Below are 17,221 nucleotides of genomic sequence, written 5' to 3' on the forward strand. Positions count from 1 at the left end.
TCAAACATGATTTGCTAAAATATATACTCGATATGAGTCATAATTAGAATTTTTTAAATATTCTTTTATTATAATAAAAAAAGATTAATTTAATATTTATATATTGAATTTAGCTCTGTATAAAATACTGCAATTACATATAAATTTTTTAAATAACTTTACTAGTGAAACAATTGAATAAAACAATATATACCAGTAAACAAGTTACATGTTCTGGACCTCCTACAAGAGGAGAAAACTGTCCAAGCTGTTCTGCCAATGCTAATAGAACTTCATCTTCATCATACATAGACTCAGTTAAAAATGGTATTAATTCGCTACGTGTTCGTTCAGTGCCCAATGCAAGGGCAATCGTAGATAATTTCTTTATTGAGTTCAGCCGTAACTGTAACAAAAAAAGGTTTTGTAAATGTACAGGTCAATTCTCTGTAATTCACTCATTATCTTTTCAAATGCTTCCTTGTTTCCAAGTAAGAAGACATAGTTCCCAAAATTAAAATCGAGTGCATAAAGTTTTCGATGAATACATTACTATAAGATTATAATGTTAAGAGTATTGATATTGAAAACAGAATGTTTAGCATACAATCATAGGAGACTAAAATATTCTATCGAATCGTACGCTACCGCTATAGCCGCCTTGACACTCTGTTTTTTCCAGTGACTGTAGGCAGTACGACAGGACGATTGCTTTGCAATTGTAAAATACTGATCTTAAGCACTTTTAGAATTACCTGTACATCTTCGTTTTTTAGTTCGTCGATCAAAACAGCAATCGGATAAAGGCTGTCGTCCGTGGTAGAGTCGCTCGCTGCCATTTTGCTGACGATCACACCAAAGCTTGGAAACTCCCGTGTGTTCAAGTAGTGTTCAAATTACTGCGCCATCTGATGGTTATTACTATTACAGAGAATTAGCGGCATATGTAAAATTTGTTCTTTCATACATTACATTACGATTTATAGCAACGTTTAAACTAATTCAATAAGAATTACTTTACACTTACAAAATATTTGTTTGTCACCTAATAGAATTAAAGATTTTCTACATTTTATACTGTATTATCATAAACATTACATATTGTTAATAATAATAATCTTTTAAAACGAAATACTATTTTATGTTAGGAAATAAAAAATAAATAAAGCAATAAACTACTAATTCCAATGTTTGTATTAATAAATTTTTAAAATTACAATATAACATAATTTAATAAATGGAAAAAGAAAATACGAATTATAGTTACAGTTTCAATGTGAACGATAATCATTGTTCTATTTTATCGGATATTGAAATAACATAAATAATACAAAATAACTAAAATTAATATAAATAATAATAAATAACGTAAAATGAACATTACCAATTTTTTACGCGAGTATTATGTAATTTTAATAATAATTTTTTTAAACGTGTCTGAATGTACATCTTTCCTTGGTATCACTTTTTATATAAATATATTCGTTGTATCATAATTTAGATTCCTTTCTGAGTACATAATGATGTAAAGTCTACATCAGGTAACAATGCGTGAACAAATAAAATGATCAGGCGCAACAAATACAACAAGAAATTAAGCGTGTTTTAAATACACGCAGTTTATTACACCAATTGATAAAATGTTGATGAATGACGATCTCATTTTCTGCACGATAGTTTAAGGACTCATAATTATTATATGAATAATTATTATACGCTACATTCAAAGGAATAAATTACTGAAATAATTAAATTGCAAAAATCATTCGCAATGGTTTTTATTTGTTTTCACTCCAATTTTGTTTAAAAAGCACGTGTACTTGTAAATTATACAGTAATTACTTCTTATTTACTCTCTCATTCTATATGGGTTAGACGGATGATTACTTTGGACAGGATGTTAAGGGATTTTCCAAGATTTCATGTGGGTCTGATATGTATCGAGCGGTTGAATAAAATGAAAATGAAGACCTAGCTTTCTTTTTCCTCTCTTTTTCCCTTAAGTTCCTCAACTTCTGTCCCAATTCTACAATTTTCTACAGAATCTGATTTCCTCTCGTGGAGTGGATGCATATTGTATGATTAGGGCGTGCGATAAGAGCGTTCGATCTCGTTCAGATCTATCGTGTCAAGTACCGTTTTTGAATTTGTTGAAAATCTTGTGTACAATCAGTCTCATTCGAGTTTAATAAACTTAGATTGTCACTGTTAATTGGTTTATATACCTCTGATTTATCATCGACACCTCAGGTGAATATCGTCAGTGGTTGAACATTTTATTAAAATTTTGTCACTCTTGGTCCAAATAATTCTCTTCGATCTATTCAGTTGATCGTATTTCTTACACGTTGTTTTTCATTTACAGTAGCTTCTTCTAATATTTTCATTAGTGAAAAGATAGACATTTAACGAATTGTAACAAATTGTAAGTGTCACGTATAGATCTCGTTACATTGCGACTAGGAACCCTTATCATTGAACAAATGTAAGACATTCCGTGATTATATTTAGAATAAGGTGATCTTATCGTTGTACCTGAGATTAGACCTATTTGAAGTCAATTTCCTTTTTTCTAAAACAGCTCAGCGTGAAGGGAAGTTCGTTTAGAAGATTAAACAGAATACAATGTCTCACTTGAGTTTTAACGAAGTGAAACTGTTCGAAGATACGGACAAAGACACGGACATAATTAGGAGTATTATTAAAATGGAACATGAGTTAACAGAGGAACCGTTCTGTATTCTTGACATTGCCGATGTGATACATAAACATCAAAATTGGATTGCCAAGATGCCAAGAGTCGTTCCATATTATGGTAACTACAAGAGTTCTTTATTTATCTTCCACGTTAATTATTATCTACACGTATTACTTGAACAAGATGTTTTATTGCCAAGTAATACAGTCGACATGCAGCGTACAAAGATTTAAATACTTCCTTACTGTCAGTTAACGTCTCCTGTCAGTAAGGATCCATATTCTTATTTTCGTCCGGTAGAGTGCAATTAAAAGTCTAATTAATATTCATCACTCATTGTTATTATTATTCATTATTATTTCGTCGAATTTCAGCCGTCAAATGCAACCCGGATCCAGTGCTCATTAAGATCTTAGCAGCCATGAATGTTAGCTTCGATTGCGCGTCCGAAGTACGAAGATTTTTGTTTCTACAAGCTTTTCTTAATCCATTCGATATTCTTTCAGCGATGTTCGTTTCAAACACATCGTTTTCTGTTTTTATTCTCATCAGCAAGAAATAAGAATCGTAATGGCGCAAGGTGTACCTGCGAATCGAATCATTTTCGCAAACCCGACCAAGTGGGCTACTCACATCAGATTCGCCAAGACGATGAATGTTGAAAAGATGACAGTTGACAGTATAATGGAAATCCTCAAAATCAAAGAGATTTTCCCGGAAGCGAAGTAAGTGGATCAAGGTTGACTATTTGCTTCTATATAGATACAGAAAATTTGCTGATAAACTTCCGAAATAATTTTTCTGGATGACCAACAGAATAGTGATCCGTATTCGTTGCGACTCTCAGAATTGCAAGGTGTCACTTGGAACGAAATTCGGTTGTGAGGAAGAGGAAGCTGTACGGTTGATGCATTTCATAAAGAACGTTGGTTTGACGTTATGGGGTTTTAGCTTTCACGTCGGCAGTCCATGCAACGAATTAAACGCTTATGTCAGAGGAATCATGATGTGCAAGAGACTAATCGCGATTGCTAGAGAGATCGGCTGCGAAGATGCTCAGTTGATCGATATCGGTGGTGGATTTCCTGGTAACAGAGGATACTGTATTGACAAGGTGAAACACTGTTCACTCGAGTCGTTTCCTTAACGTTCTTTGATATTATTCAATTAAACGAAGCTTAACGAATATAACTTGATTTAAATATGAAACAGCTGGCTGGTCTTATTAACGACGCCATTCAAGACATTGATTCGAGCATCACGATCATTAGTGAACCTGGACAATATTATGTAACCTCGGCATATAGCTTGGTGTCACTTGTGCATACGAAAAAGGTAGTTCTCAGGAATGAAGAAATGATTAGAATGTATTATATGAATTGCGGAGTATATAACTGTTTCATCGAGGAATTACTAGACATCAAGGCGAGATTACCAGTACCGTTGGATACGGTGAGACTATTAATATATTGTACGCAGCACAATAACACCGATGGTTCTGTTTTATGTAACATATTTTAGCCAGAGAGCGATGAAAAATTCGTCTCATTCGTTTGGGGTCCAACCTGTGACTCCTTGGATTGTATCTTGAAAGATGTATTGTTACCTGAATTTCATCGTGGCGATTGGTTGATTTGGAGAGACGTTGGATCATACAGTATAAGCCTTAGTTCTCCCTTTAATGGTTTTTCAGCACCCAAAGTACATGCATTTGTGAGAATAAGTCAATGGTTGGTACAGATGTGTGGCCAATTTGCAATGATTAATATGATATAACGTTCTTGTAAACTCTTGAATGTTTGTTTATTTTTAGGAAAAAGTTTATTGCTGGTATAAGTATAGCGCAGGAATCCATATCACAGAATAACGGAGTGGAGAATGCAGTGATGAAAACTAAATAATTAGTAATTATAATAGTAATTGTTCTATCTATGCACTATGAATTTTGAACTTAAGTTTCTTCATAAAATCATTCATAAAATTATAGTATTCTTTTACTGTTTTCTCAACGTAGGTGGTGCATTATATTATTATATTAAAAGTTGAGATATTTTTTCAAATATATGTGCATATGGTATCCATTTCTTCATCCAACCGCCGGTTATTGTAAATATGCATTGCAACAAGAGACTTATTTATTGTATAATAAATCCGCATAAATTATACAAGTGCCTATTAAAACTTTCACTGTTGGTAAGTATATTTGTTTAGGGAGGGATAAAAAGATTATGAAAGATACATTTTATATTATTCAAAAAGTAAGAACTTTTGAGTATTTTACATTTTTATTGCTTATAGTTTGATCTTATATATTGGAGTGTCGTATGAAAATAAATTTTACCTGTAAAATATCGAGCCATTTTATTTTTTGCTTTAAATAAATGTCGTGTTATTGTCGCGATGTACTGTTATTTCTAATGTCGTCCCATCTGTTTACATAAATAAAATTATGTATAAATAAATGAAACAAATATTTAAATTCAGTTTTACATTAGTACACTTACTCTTTTGAGGTCTGACATAAACCTGGTTGAATATGGCTAATTACTTCAGCTTCGGAGACATCTCTTACATCTATGATATCCTGTCGTGGTGACTCTGTCTTTGCCAATGTATCTCTTACCTTTTAAAACGCAGTACAAGAAATGATTACATTTTTATGGTTTTTGAATATTCCATATTGGACACCCTACTGATTAGATTTTCTTTAACATACGTTTTCTACAGCTTGGAATACACGGATCAAATTTCTGCCAGCTAATTTCTCAAGTTCCTCTTTGGTCCATCGTGGTTCAACGTTACTCTCGAAGATCAGGTCGAATAGATCTGGATATTTAGATACGTCTTCCAAACCCTCCGGCATTCTGAAACATTTGTAACAAATTTTGCAAATTTTGATTAAACTATTTGACCTTTTTAGTATGTGATATCGTATAACATTTACCTTAGTACACCATCGAAATCAGCACCAATACCAACGTGATCCGCTCCGATAAGATTACGAATGTAATTGATGTGATCTATAAGGAGGGAACTCGATGATTACTCTATGTAAAAATCGTAATCTCTTTAAGCCAACTGATTAATGATACTTGATTCAAAATCTTTGATTCTAATCTTTATTTCTAATCAAATAAAAATAAATCGTTAAAAAGCGAATTTGATACATGTAATTACTTCATGTAGATTTTATCACGTAAAAGGAATGAAATAGTATTTTATTAATAAATATATCTTTCCTTTTTAGTCCAATTGGGTTGTATAAAACCTAAAGCTAATATTTCGCGTGGTTCATACCTACGACATCGTGGATAGTTGCTTTTCTTGAAGAATTGCAATTTACAAAACCTGAGTAAAAGTTCACCATTACCACGCCGTTGTTCGCTTTCTGAAAATGTAATCAAAATTACATCTCGTATACTCGTACAAAGCAATTGGAAGAACGATAAAGAATTACTTACAACCATGAGTAAAACATCATCAGGAACATTACGGTAATTGTGACAAACGCTAAAAGCGGATGAATGGGAGAATATAATAGGGGCCTTCGTTATTGAGAGCGTATGTCTCATAACGTTGTGGGATACATGCGATAAATCGACCAACATTCCTAATCGGTTCATTTCATAAATAACAGCCTATATTAAAATACGAAATTTGTAAATTTTTATACAAAAATGTTAGTGTAATATATGTTAGTATAAAATTTAAAAAATTTGGACATACTTCACCGAAGTTCGTGAGGTTGTGAACAGAGTTATCGTTCACTATGGATGCATCAGCCCTGTAAGCAGATAATTCGATATTCTTTCAGCGATGTTCGTTTCAAACACATCGTTTTCTGTTTTTATTCTCATCAGCAAGAAATAAGAATCGTAATGGCGCAAGGTGTACCTGCGAATCGAATCATTTTCGCAAACCCGACCAAGTGGGCTACTCACATCAGATTCGCCAAGACGATGAATGTTGAAAAGATGACAGTTGACAGTATAATGGAAATCCTCAAAATCAAAGAGATTTTCCCGGAAGCGAAGTAAGTGGATCAAGGTTGACTATTTGCTTCTATATAGATACAGAAAATTTGCTGATAAACTTCCGAAATAATTTTTCTGGATGACCAACAGAATAGTGATCCGTATTCGTTGCGATTCTCAGAATTGCAAGGTGTCACTTGGAACGAAATTCGGTTGTGAGGAAGAGGAAGCTGTACGGTTGATGCATTTCATAAAGAACGTTGGTTTGACGTTATGGGGTTTTAGCTTTCACGTCGGCAGTCCATGCAACGAATTAAACGCTTATGTCAGAGGAATCATGATGTGCAAGAGACTAATCGCGATTGCTAGAGAGATCGGCTGCGAAGATGCTCAGTTGATCGATATCGGTGGTGGATTTCCTGGTAACAGAGGATACTGTATTGACAAGGTGAAACACTGTTCACTCGAGTCGTTTCCTTAACGTTCTTTGATATTATTCAATTAAACGAAGCTTAACGAATATAACTTGATTTAAATATGAAACAGCTGGCTGGTCTTATTAACGACGCCATTCAAGACATTGATTCGAGCATCACGATCATTAGTGAACCTGGACAATATTATGTAACCTCGGCATATAGCTTGGTGTCACTTGTGCATACGAAAAAGGTAGTTCTCAGGAATGAAGAAATGATTAGAATGTATTATATGAATTGCGGAGTATATAACTGTTTCATCGAGGAATTACTAGACATCAAGGCGAGATTACCAGTACCGTTGGATACGGTGAGACTATTAATATATTGTACGCAGCACAATAACACCGATGGTTCTGTTTTATGTAACATATTTTAGCCAGAGAGCGATGAAAAATTCGTCTCATTCGTTTGGGGTCCAACCTGTGACTCCTTGGATTGTATCTTGAAAGATGTATTGTTACCTGAATTTCATCGTGGCGATTGGTTGATTTGGAGAGACGTTGGATCATACAGTATAAGCCTTAGTTCTCCCTTTAATGGTTTTTCAGCACCCAAAGTACATGCATTTGTGAGAATAAGTCAATGGTTGGTACAGATGTGTGGCCAATTTGCAATGATTAATATGATATAACGTTCTTGTAAACTCTTGAATGTTTGTTTATTTTTAGGAAAAAGTTTATTGCTGGTATAAGTATAGCGCAGGAATCCATATCACAGAATAACGGAGTGGAGAATGCAGTGATGAAAACTAAATAATTAGTAATTATAATAGTAATTGTTCTATCTATGCACTATGAATTTTGAACTTAAGTTTCTTCATAAAATCATTCATAAAATTATAGTATTCTTTTACTGTTTTCTCAACGTAGGTGGTGCATTATATTATTATATTAAAAGTTGAGATATTTTTTCAAATATATGTGCATATGGTATCCATTTCTTCATCCAACCGCCGGTTATTGTAAATATGCATTGCAACAAGAGACTTATTTATTGTATAATAAATCCGCATAAATTATACAAGTGCCTATTAAAACTTTCACTGTTGGTAAGTATATTTGTTTAGGGAGGGATAAAAAGATTATGAAAGATACATTTTATATTATTCAAAAAGTAAGAACTTTTGAGTATTTTACATTTTTATTGCTTATAGTTTGATCTTATATATTGGAGTGTCGTATGAAAATAAATTTTACCTGTAAAATATCGAGCCATTTTATTTTTTGCTTTAAATAAATGTCGTGTTATTGTCGCGATGTACTGTTATTTCTAATGTCGTCCCATCTGTTTACATAAATAAAATTATGTATAAATAAATGAAACAAATATTTAAATTCAGTTTTACATTAGTACACTTACTCTTTTGAGGTCTGACATAAACCTGGTTGAATATGGCTAATTACTTCAGCTTCGGAGACATCTCTTACATCTATGATATCCTGTCGTGGTGACTCTGTCTTTGCCAATGTATCTCTTACCTTTTAAAACGCAGTACAAGAAATGATTACATTTTTATGGTTTTTGAATATTCCATATTGGACACCCTACTGATTAGATTTTCTTTAACATACGTTTTCTACAGCTTGGAATACACGGATCAAATTTCTGCCAGCTAATTTCTCAAGTTCCTCTTTGGTCCATCGTGGTTCAACGTTACTCTCGAAGATCAGGTCGAATAGATCTGGATATTTAGATACGTCTTCCAAACCCTCCGGCATTCTGAAACATTTGTAACAAATTTTGCAAATTTTGATTAAACTATTTGACCTTTTTAGTATGTGATATCGTATAACATTTACCTTAGTACACCATCGAAATCAGCACCAATACCAACGTGATCCGCTCCGATAAGATTACGAATGTAATTGATGTGATCTATAAGGAGGGAACTCGATGATTACTCTATGTAAAAATCGTAATCTCTTTAAGCCAACTGATTAATGATACTTGATTCAAAATCTTTGATTCTAATCTTTATTTCTAATCAAATAAAAATAAATCGTTAAAAAGCGAATTTGATACATGTAATTACTTCATGTAGATTTTATCACGTAAAAGGAATGAAATAGTATTTTATTAATAAATATATCTTTCCTTTTTAGTCCAATTGGGTTGTATAAAACCTAAAGCTAATATTTCGCGTGGTTCATACCTACGACATCGTGGATAGTTGCTTTTCTTGAAGAATTGCAATTTACAAAACCTGAGTAAAAGTTCACCATTACCACGCCGTTGTTCGCTTTCTGAAAATGTAATCAAAATTACATCTCGTATACTCGTACAAAGCAATTGGAAGAACGATAAAGAATTACTTACAACCATGAGTAAAACATCATCAGGAACATTACGGTAATTGTGACAAACGCTAAAAGCGGATGAATGGGAGAATATAATAGGGGCCTTCGTTATTGAGAGCGTATGTCTCATAACGTTGTGGGATACATGCGATAAATCGACCAACATTCCTAATCGGTTCATTTCATAAATAACAGCCTATATTAAAATACGAAATTTGTAAATTTTTATACAAAAATGTTAGTGTAATATATGTTAGTATAAAATTTAAAAAATTTGGACATACTTCACCGAAGTTCGTGAGGTTGTGAACAGAGTTATCGTTCACTATGGATGCATCAGCCCTGTAAGCAGAAAGAAAAAATTTATTAATTCTTTTTAAATGAATCATTTCTGTTTTCATTCTTATTAAGTAAAATTCCTTATCGTCTTTTATCTCTTCGAACATGACTCAAACAATAGCAAATAAAAGTATTTTATTTCTTTGATAGATAATTTCATTTTTACGAATTAAATTTATTGAGTAATTTATCGTGTAGAAATTTGTCGAATGATTAAAATATAGAAATTCTTTATTCGTATAAAAATTGAACGTACCATGGTGTGTTACACATATGAGTCAGTGTCATATAACGTACACCAAGCTCGTAGTAGAGCCGGAGTATTGCCAAACTAGAATCCATGGAGTGACCACCTTCGACACCGATTAGAGAAGCAATTTTTCCATTCTTCCACGCTTCTTCGATATTTTTTGCTTCCGTTACAAATTGCATATCGTTCGGATATTTGGCGACTAATCTTTTAATAACGTCGATTTGTTTCATCGTCAGTGGTACTGCATCTTTGTATTGCGATGCACAATCAACATACGCGGCCCAGAACTAAAATTAATTGTTATTGATATTATTAACGCAATTAATAAGGAGAAAGAAAAGAAAATCAATTAGTTCTCAACCATATTATTGTGATTTTATATTACGTACGAAACAAAAAAGAGGAAGAATTAGGTATTGATAAAAGGAACGATAACAAAAATGTACTCCCATAGAAATTACTGATATATTGCAAATACGAAGCGTGAAACGATAAGAGACGAAAGGTATCTCGGTATGAAGACTAAAACGATAAGGAGCTTTAAATGAGTCAATTAATTAGTTCCATGATGCGGATGACAGAGCGGAAATTCTAGAGATAACCTGTCTTCTGCATTTGCAGGCTTCCCACTCACTTGTGCACCGACTTTTCCTTTCCTTAATCGGGGCAGGTCTGTGTTACATGTGTTACATACATTTGTACCCCATACTTTGTCATCGGTTAAATTTTTAGTGAAGTTGAATCTGTCTAAGTTGTTATTCAACAAATCATACAAGTTGTAGGCCAGGTCATTGTGACTGAAACAGAGAAAGATACATTGTTTTCCTTTTCATTATCATTTTTTATTCACATTCGCGTATCTTTTTTCGAAATAAAGAAAGGAAGTCATTCTTTTATGTCTAATTTATTGGTCTTATCTTATCTTTTCTTTTTGCAGGAGAAATAAAAGTTTTGTATAATTTTGTTCTAATGTTGGAGAAAGTAGATTTCGATCAGAGTAATTCGATATAAAATATAACAAAAAAAAAGAACAGGAAACCTCAAAGTATAGAAATTTTCTCTAAATACTTAGATTAATAAGGAAAGTAATTATCTATTATCATTTCATATTTGCATCGTTTGTGTATATCTAAGTGTAATTAGAGAAATCCATAGTCGAGAATTCTATGATTCAAGATTAACAAAATATTTGGTAATGTAATAATTTTAACATAAATTAGGCTTCTGGTAAGACTCTTCAAATTTGAGTTATTTATATAACTAGTAAACTAATCGAATGTTATAATTAAAAGCCACTCTATGTTCTGACCATTAACTTAATTAATTAATTCATTCTTGTAGAAATATCTAAGTAATTAAATAAGTAAGAGATAAATTCTTTCTAATGAGTTTTTATCTGTTTAGAAGACAATAAATGATAAGACATATCTATAGATGGTTATCATTTATCTAATTTACGTAATTTATGTAAGTAAACTAGCAAAGTTTTTATCTCTTAAAATATTGTGCAACTCATGGTAAAGAAAGTAAGTTTTCGAGTATTGGCAGTATGCAAGGTTTACCTAATTATTTTGAAATTATTGACAATAACGATACATTTGCTTTACAGAAATAGGAACAATTTATAAATATTTATAAACAGAGCAAATGGAATATTTTTATATTTGTTTTACCATATTACAGACATTCTTTAACCATACATTATTTTTCCTGTAGTTAGTAATAAACATGAAAGTACTTCTAAATAGTACTTTTAAACAAAAATAGAGAATAAGAAGAAAGACAAGTAAAAGGTAATATTAATAGAAACATTGTTTATCTATTCTAACGCAAGACTAACCAGAGTGATGATTTATCATTTCCCGTGGAGAGAGATCCCATGACATCATTATACCCTATTTATATGATTGACTAATAATAGAGAACTACTTATCTACATTAGTAGCGATCATATGAATACTTATTGGAATAACGACACATAGACAAGACAACATTAAGAATGATATTAATTTCTATTGCAATTTCCTACTTTTTATTATTGCTTCTCCACTAATTGTTATAAGTATTTTATTTTAAGATAGTTGCCATGGTAATAATCTGCTATAAAATATTAATTAAAATAAATTAATTAAGAGATATTAATAATTTCCTTAATACAATTCTTAAAATTTTTGTACATGCTTCATTACCATATGCATCTAATTTCTTATCGACTGAAGAAAATAAAAGATCACTTACCCATCGATAAGTGGCGCCGAGTTTAAAGCATCACTTCCTTTGAAGTTAATAACGTTGTGCCCTACGGACAGCCCAATTACCAACAGCAAAACTGACAAGCACACCGCAGCATTCACGTACATCATCTTTCGAGTGCAGTACTTAGCCAAGCTGCCTGGAAAAGATTCAGTAATAGTTACTTCGGTGAAACTGATGAGAATTCGTACGTAGCAATGTTTTTATACGTTCGATAGCAAATGATAACTTCCTAATTGAACCATTATCTTCCGATTTGAAGTAATGGGATTGCTTTTGTTAATTAAAGATATCATTTTTCGATTGGCATATATGCACACAATGTACATTAACATTTTGTGAATTTGTTTTACCAAGAGGTGATAATCAAAATTAAAGACAACAAAAATTAGATAAGTATTGCGTCAGATCTTCTCACAGCAAAATATAGCTTCTGCAAATAATGAAAATTTGGTGCTTTTTAATATCATTGATATATAGTACCATTTCTACTTTGAATAGAATAAAGTATCTATTTTTAAAGTATAATTATGTTATGTGACAAACTTAGCAACCTAACGATCTGAAAAATTTACAGAATTAGTAACAAAATATAGTGTATTGATTACATTTGGTTATTAATATTAATAATAAAATATCAAATAATATGACAAGTATGTAATAATTAATAAAAATTAATATTATATACTCTTATTAATTGCAATATGAAATCACAAAATGTAAAGCTTGTTTATACTTATTACCATTAAAATATTAAATTGAGAAGATCAATTAATGATAGTACACATTTTTGTCATATATGTATTTTTAATTCTCTATGTGATTATTTATTTCAAATTTTATGTGATAAACCAAAGGAGAACATGCCATTTTTACTTTACAGTTGAAAATTACTTTATGATAACCTTATGAAACTGATTTGATAAATTTAAAAAATTTTTTTTATTTGGGAAAAAGAATCTTATGCCGAATTTGGGAATTCTAATGTTAACGTTGCATATACGTTTACAGAATTTATATTTACTAACATTTATAAAATTCTGTTAAATTGTGCACAGGTTGCTTCTTTCACTAAACTAACCAACCTAGATCTATTGTACTCTCAATGAAGTCTCGTAAGCAACTGACTCGCAAAGAGCACTTTCGAGTCTGACATCTCTTCCCGTGTAGAAACCACAGAGGTCACTGAAAACCTTAACGACATTTCTTCGATTTAATTAACGTAATTATTCGAGTTTCAATAATTAGATTCAATTTTGAAATGACTAAAGTACTTATTTTTTAACGAACCTATAAAATTAGAAATTGAAATTAATATTTATTGAACATTAAATTTTCAAGTATGATAGAATATACAGTAATGTAATTGTAACTTAACACATAACGCAAATATGGTAATTCGAGTGATATGACATGTCAAACGAGCCTATATATTTATGCAATATTTAATTCACCCATTTTAAATGTAGAGCAAGATATTCCTTCGATGATACTATTCACACTTGTTCCCTGAAGATAACTCCTTCAATTATGTCTTTAACGTGCAGTTTCTATATATCCTAATACTCTCTATATAGATGTATACAATAGATATCAATAAGTCACTTTTCTATATATCTGTATTTTACCTTGAGAAATTTATTGGCAGTAATTACCAGAGTATGTTTATTTTTTTTATTTACTATATTATGTATAAGCATGTTTTAGTTTTATGGATGTATAAAGATATTAAGTCTAATAGACGTTGCATTGATTAGAAAAGTAAACATGTTATAACATTATATACCACAATAATGTTGTTTTTACACTAACGTTGTATATACAATAAAAATATTACGACGTTTGATAAAAGAAATGATTAAATGAATATTTAGTTCTTTAAACATTATATTATTCATTTCTCTGATTTTGTATTAGATAGAATGATTTAAGAAGATACTCGATTAAATTTCCCGCACTTTAAGTATTCATTATATTCAAGGAAATCACGTGATCCATGAATAGTAAACACACTTGTTACAAGTTGATCACGTAATTTGATTTTCAAAACATTAGTGAAATAAAAATATATAACAATAAAAATGTAATAATAACAGTAATTCGTTTATAATTCTGTTTTTTATATTTTACTGCAAAACTTAATTTTATGCTTTTTTGGGTAACAAGAATTACCAAGTTTTAACCTAAATTGTATTAATGATGTTATGGTTACAATTGTATTAATTTTTTTAATAGAAGCATATGGGTTGCAGTATATCTATGAGTAACTATAATACATAAAAGAGTAAATTTATTATAATCATTGCTGTATTTGATAAAAATTATATTTTTCCAATAGCTGTTAAGTCATCTGTAAAAAGTACTTTAAATGCAAGAAGAAGAAGGAGAAAGTAAACCAAATTAATAGTAATAATGGCAGATACTGTATATAAATATTTAAAATTACAAAATAGGCCATATAATATTAATGAAATAGTTTCAAATCTCCATAATGAATATGGTAAACAAGCTGTCCAGAAGGCTATGGACAAATTGGTGTCTGAAGGAAAGATATTTGAAAAAGTAGGATATTTATTATGTAATATAAGCAATGAATCAAGTTAACTAAAAGATTTTTACATTAGGTCTATGGAAAGCAAAAAATTTATTGTCCAGTTCAGGATACGAGCCATGAAATAGAGGAATTGATGAGAATAGACAATGAATTACAAGCTCATGCTAATGAAGTTGAAAGCAAATATCAAGAGCTTGAAAGAGAAATTAAGGTACAAGAGGCTTTTTTGTCTTCGATGAAGTCCTGTATCACAATTGAAGAGGCACGAAAACAAAAAGCTATAATCCAAGAGAGAATTACAGTCATGACAAATAAATTAGATGCATTAATGGAGGCAAGTGGTACCGAAGATTTAACTGAAACTAAAAGAAAGACAGAAGCAGCATTAAATGAGTATTCACGTGAATATGTAAAACGAAAACGTTTGTGTACTGAAATTTTAGACTGTATATTAGATAATTATCCTGGTAGTAAAACTGAATTATATGAAGAAATAGGAATAGAATTAAAAATTGTTGAATGATATCAATGTTGAAGGTGATATACTGTACATTATAATTATTTAATAGTTCATTTTATTTTTTTGATATTATGTGTAAGTTACATATTTATATATGCCATTATTTAACTTAATTTATATTTTAAGTTATATTTCATTAATTGGCAACCAGTAGTAATGTCTTGCTTCTTTAGTATCATAAGTCATTTTTAATTTATATACATATTTGTTACAGTATTAAATAAATTATAAAATTATTCAATTACCTGTGAATGCTAATGCTTACTTCAAACTTTAATATTTTTATATTGATGTTTATATAAAATTTTGTTTATATATGTATTCATTTTTTATATATATATATTTATACGAAAAAAAATTATTATTGTTCTTCAGTTATATCACCTACGTGCATTAATTGTAAATTTAATACATTTTAAGAAATAAATAATTCAATATGTATTTTTTATGCAAGTTTTACACTTTTTATTTTTGATTCTTCCAATACACATTCTCCATCAAGGACATATCTATGATAAAGAAATAAAATATATTATTATGATTATGAAAATATCCTTAAATATTGTAATTATTTCTAAGAATAAATAATAACTTACAAGATTATTTCCACAAGAAGAACCATCAGCAGCTGTTGCAACTGGTACACACAAACCGTTACTATCAGGGTCTATGCACTTTGATAACACATCAAAGATAAATTTTTCTGATAAATTATCTTTCAATTAGTTTAAAAAATTTATGTTTTTCTTGAACGTACTTACGTTACATGTTTTACCACCATAAGATTTTTTACATTGAACATCTAGAGACATTGATTTTCCCGGTGAGATACGTTTTATTGCATCTTTTGGCGGTCTATTAGAAAGGCACTTTGCTCGGTCTTCGCTTAAATAAATGATATGAACTCGCAAATGACTTTTAACTACTTTAAAAATGAAGCTTTGTATAATATATACTTAGAATTTTTATTCGAGAAAAAATGTATAATATATTTACAACCAAAGAATGTTTATAGGGGATGAAACATAAATATTGATTAATATGCCCAACAAAAACATTATGAAATTGATTTATATATAAATGTGGTTAAGAGATAGTAGAATTGGTTATTCAAGGATAATAGATCAATCTGAGACTGTTAAGAGATAGTAGAATTGGTTGTTGAGGGATAATAGATCAATCCGAGACTGTTAGAGATAGTAGAATAGGTTGTTAAGAGATAATAGTTCAATCCAGGATTGTTAAGAGCCAGTAGATTTTAAGCATAATGAGTTTGTAGTACGTATTTCAAGAGAGAGAAATATTTCCCTCTTACACCGGAAAGAATATTATGATTTCGATTATTTCCTTTTTTTTAACATGTACTATTCAATTATCATGATGAGAAGAAAGTTTGGAGAAAAGGAAGAAAATTGTGATGGAAATTAAATTTTCTTTTCTTCCTGTATCAATATTTATGCCTTGGTTACTTACTTAATATTTAAAATTTATTTTTTCTTTTCTTTCGTATTTTTTTGAATGATCTTATAATGCAATTGGACCATTTAATTTCAGGTGTTATTCGAGGTATCATTATGGTGAGGTATCCTAATCTGAAATTTTTAGAAAAAAAGATCGAGTATCGTTCATGATAATAACAAAACTACTTCCTGAAGATAGTTAAATGAAAAGTTTAGAGATAAATATTAGGGTAAAGAATAGCTCACAAGTGGCCTAACTCGTGAACTATTGGTATAATACCACTGAAGCCATCATCATCTTCAACTATGCCAACAGCTTCCGAGAACTTTCTTGTACGATTTCTATTACTGCACCTCCTGCTAAGCGTAACCTACAAGTATATTTAATTTAGATATATTATTCGCTTTACCTGTA

General features: G+C 30.6%; 6 protein-coding genes across 10 annotated transcripts in view; 3 read left to right on the forward strand and 3 right to left on the reverse strand.

Moving 5' to 3' along the window:
• Pp2A-29B (Protein phosphatase PP2A regulatory subunit A) overlaps positions 1 to 852 on the reverse strand; it is a 3,486-nt gene extending 2,634 nt beyond the window's left edge. For all 3 annotated transcript variants that reach the window (XM_017906921.1, XM_017906923.1, XM_017906920.1), the window contains exons 1-2: positions 735 to 852; positions 194 to 385 (exon numbers count right to left, since the gene is read on the reverse strand). In XM_017906921.1, the coding sequence (XP_017762410.1) occupies positions 194 to 385; positions 735 to 818 (276 nt within the window). In that variant the 5' untranslated portion in view covers positions 819 to 852. The remainder of the gene's footprint in view (positions 1 to 193; positions 386 to 734) is intronic.
• A 1,752-nt stretch (positions 853 to 2,604) lies between these two features.
• Positions 2,605 to 4,578, forward strand: LOC108552404 (ornithine decarboxylase 2). The gene is made up of 7 exons (XM_017906917.1): positions 2,605 to 2,794; positions 3,052 to 3,128; positions 3,230 to 3,402; positions 3,494 to 3,791; positions 3,890 to 4,129; positions 4,199 to 4,407; positions 4,491 to 4,578. Exons 1-7 carry the CDS (start codon positions 2,605 to 2,607, stop codon positions 4,576 to 4,578), a joined length of 1,275 nt encoding a protein of 424 aa, XP_017762406.1.
• Positions 4,579 to 4,973: 395 nt separating this feature from the next.
• LOC108552410 (putative dipeptidase CPC735_015490) lies at positions 4,974 to 6,456 on the reverse strand. The gene is made up of 7 exons (XM_017906928.1): positions 6,404 to 6,456; positions 6,139 to 6,315; positions 5,975 to 6,065; positions 5,622 to 5,697; positions 5,394 to 5,541; positions 5,182 to 5,300; positions 4,974 to 5,106 (listed from the first exon to the last, which is right to left on the reverse strand). Exons 2-7 carry the CDS (start codon positions 6,298 to 6,300, stop codon positions 5,067 to 5,069), a joined length of 636 nt encoding a protein of 211 aa, XP_017762417.1. The 5' UTR covers positions 6,301 to 6,315; positions 6,404 to 6,456; the 3' UTR covers positions 4,974 to 5,066.
• A 72-nt stretch (positions 6,457 to 6,528) lies between these two features.
• On the forward strand, positions 6,529 to 7,886 carry LOC108552405 (ornithine decarboxylase 2; the record flags this gene model as incomplete). The annotated part of the gene is made up of 5 exons (XM_017906918.1): positions 6,529 to 6,710; positions 6,802 to 7,099; positions 7,198 to 7,437; positions 7,507 to 7,715; positions 7,799 to 7,886. Coding segments are annotated over 5 exons (1,017 nt in total), but the record flags the coding sequence as incomplete, so codon positions are not given.
• Positions 7,887 to 8,281: 395 nt separating this feature from the next.
• On the reverse strand, positions 8,282 to 13,796 carry LOC108552408 (dipeptidase 1). 3 transcript variants are annotated; one of them, XM_017906924.1, is made up of 11 exons: positions 13,727 to 13,796; positions 12,258 to 12,411; positions 10,654 to 10,816; positions 10,023 to 10,306; positions 9,712 to 9,769; positions 9,447 to 9,623; positions 9,283 to 9,373; positions 8,930 to 9,005; positions 8,702 to 8,849; positions 8,490 to 8,608; positions 8,282 to 8,414 (listed from the first exon to the last, which is right to left on the reverse strand). In XM_017906924.1, the coding sequence occupies exons 1-11, from the start codon at positions 13,728 to 13,730 to the stop codon at positions 8,375 to 8,377; spliced, it is 1,314 nt and encodes a 437-aa protein (XP_017762413.1). In that variant the 5' UTR covers positions 13,731 to 13,796; the 3' UTR covers positions 8,282 to 8,374. The 3 variants fall into 3 exon arrangements, with proteins under 3 accessions (XP_017762413.1, XP_017762415.1, XP_017762414.1); XM_017906926.1 differs by having other exon boundaries at positions 12,258 to 12,407; positions 13,727 to 13,744; XM_017906925.1 differs by lacking the exon at positions 13,727 to 13,796 and adding an exon at positions 13,301 to 13,402.
• An 888-nt stretch (positions 13,797 to 14,684) lies between these two features.
• Positions 14,685 to 15,349, forward strand: LOC108552412 (homologous-pairing protein 2 homolog). Its single transcript, XM_017906931.1, has 2 exons — positions 14,685 to 14,834; positions 14,897 to 15,349. Exons 1-2 carry the CDS (start codon positions 14,685 to 14,687, stop codon positions 15,347 to 15,349), a joined length of 603 nt encoding a protein of 200 aa, XP_017762420.1.
• Positions 15,350 to 17,221: the final 1,872 nt, after the last annotated feature.

This window comes from Eufriesea mexicana, unplaced genomic scaffold, assembly GCF_001483705.2.
Source record: "Eufriesea mexicana isolate 0111107269 unplaced genomic scaffold, ASM148370v2 scaffold6562, whole genome shotgun sequence".
NCBI classification, from domain to species: domain Eukaryota; kingdom Metazoa; phylum Arthropoda; class Insecta; order Hymenoptera; family Apidae; genus Eufriesea; species Eufriesea mexicana.

Bases quoted from the DNA above. Each gene is read 5' to 3' on its own strand.
- LOC108552404 (XM_017906917.1), top strand. From the start codon at position 2,605: ATGTCTCACTTGAGTTTTAACGAAGTGAAACTGTTCGAAGATACGGAC. The intron at 3,129-3,229 runs GTACGAAGATTT...TATTCTCATCAG, and splicing joins GCTTCGATTGCGCGTCCGAA to CAAGAAATAAGAATCGTAAT. The intron at 4,408-4,490 runs GTTGGTACAGAT...GTTTATTTTTAG, and splicing joins TTTGTGAGAATAAGTCAATG to GAAAAAGTTTATTGCTGGTA.
- LOC108552410 (XM_017906928.1), bottom strand. From the start codon at position 6,300: ATGAACCGATTAGGAATGTTGGTCGATTTATCGCATGTATCCCACAAC. The intron at 5,698-5,974 runs GTATGAACCACG...CCCTCCTTATAG, and splicing joins AACTATCCACGATGTCGTAG to ATCACATCAATTACATTCGT. The intron at 5,301-5,393 runs GTATGTTAAAGA...GCGTTTTAAAAG, and splicing joins TATTCCAAGCTGTAGAAAAC to GTAAGAGATACATTGGCAAA.
- LOC108552408 (XM_017906924.1), bottom strand. The intron at 10,817-12,257 runs GTAAGTGATCTT...TCTCTGTTTCAG, and splicing joins TCGGCGCCACTTATCGATGG to TCACAATGACCTGGCCTACA. The intron at 9,006-9,282 runs GTATGAACCACG...CCCTCCTTATAG, and splicing joins AACTATCCACGATGTCGTAG to ATCACATCAATTACATTCGT.
- LOC108552412 (XM_017906931.1), top strand. From the start codon at position 14,685: ATGGCAGATACTGTATATAAATATTTAAAATTACAAAATAGGCCATAT. The intron at 14,835-14,896 runs GTAGGATATTTA...TTTTTACATTAG, and splicing joins AAGGAAAGATATTTGAAAAA to GTCTATGGAAAGCAAAAAAT.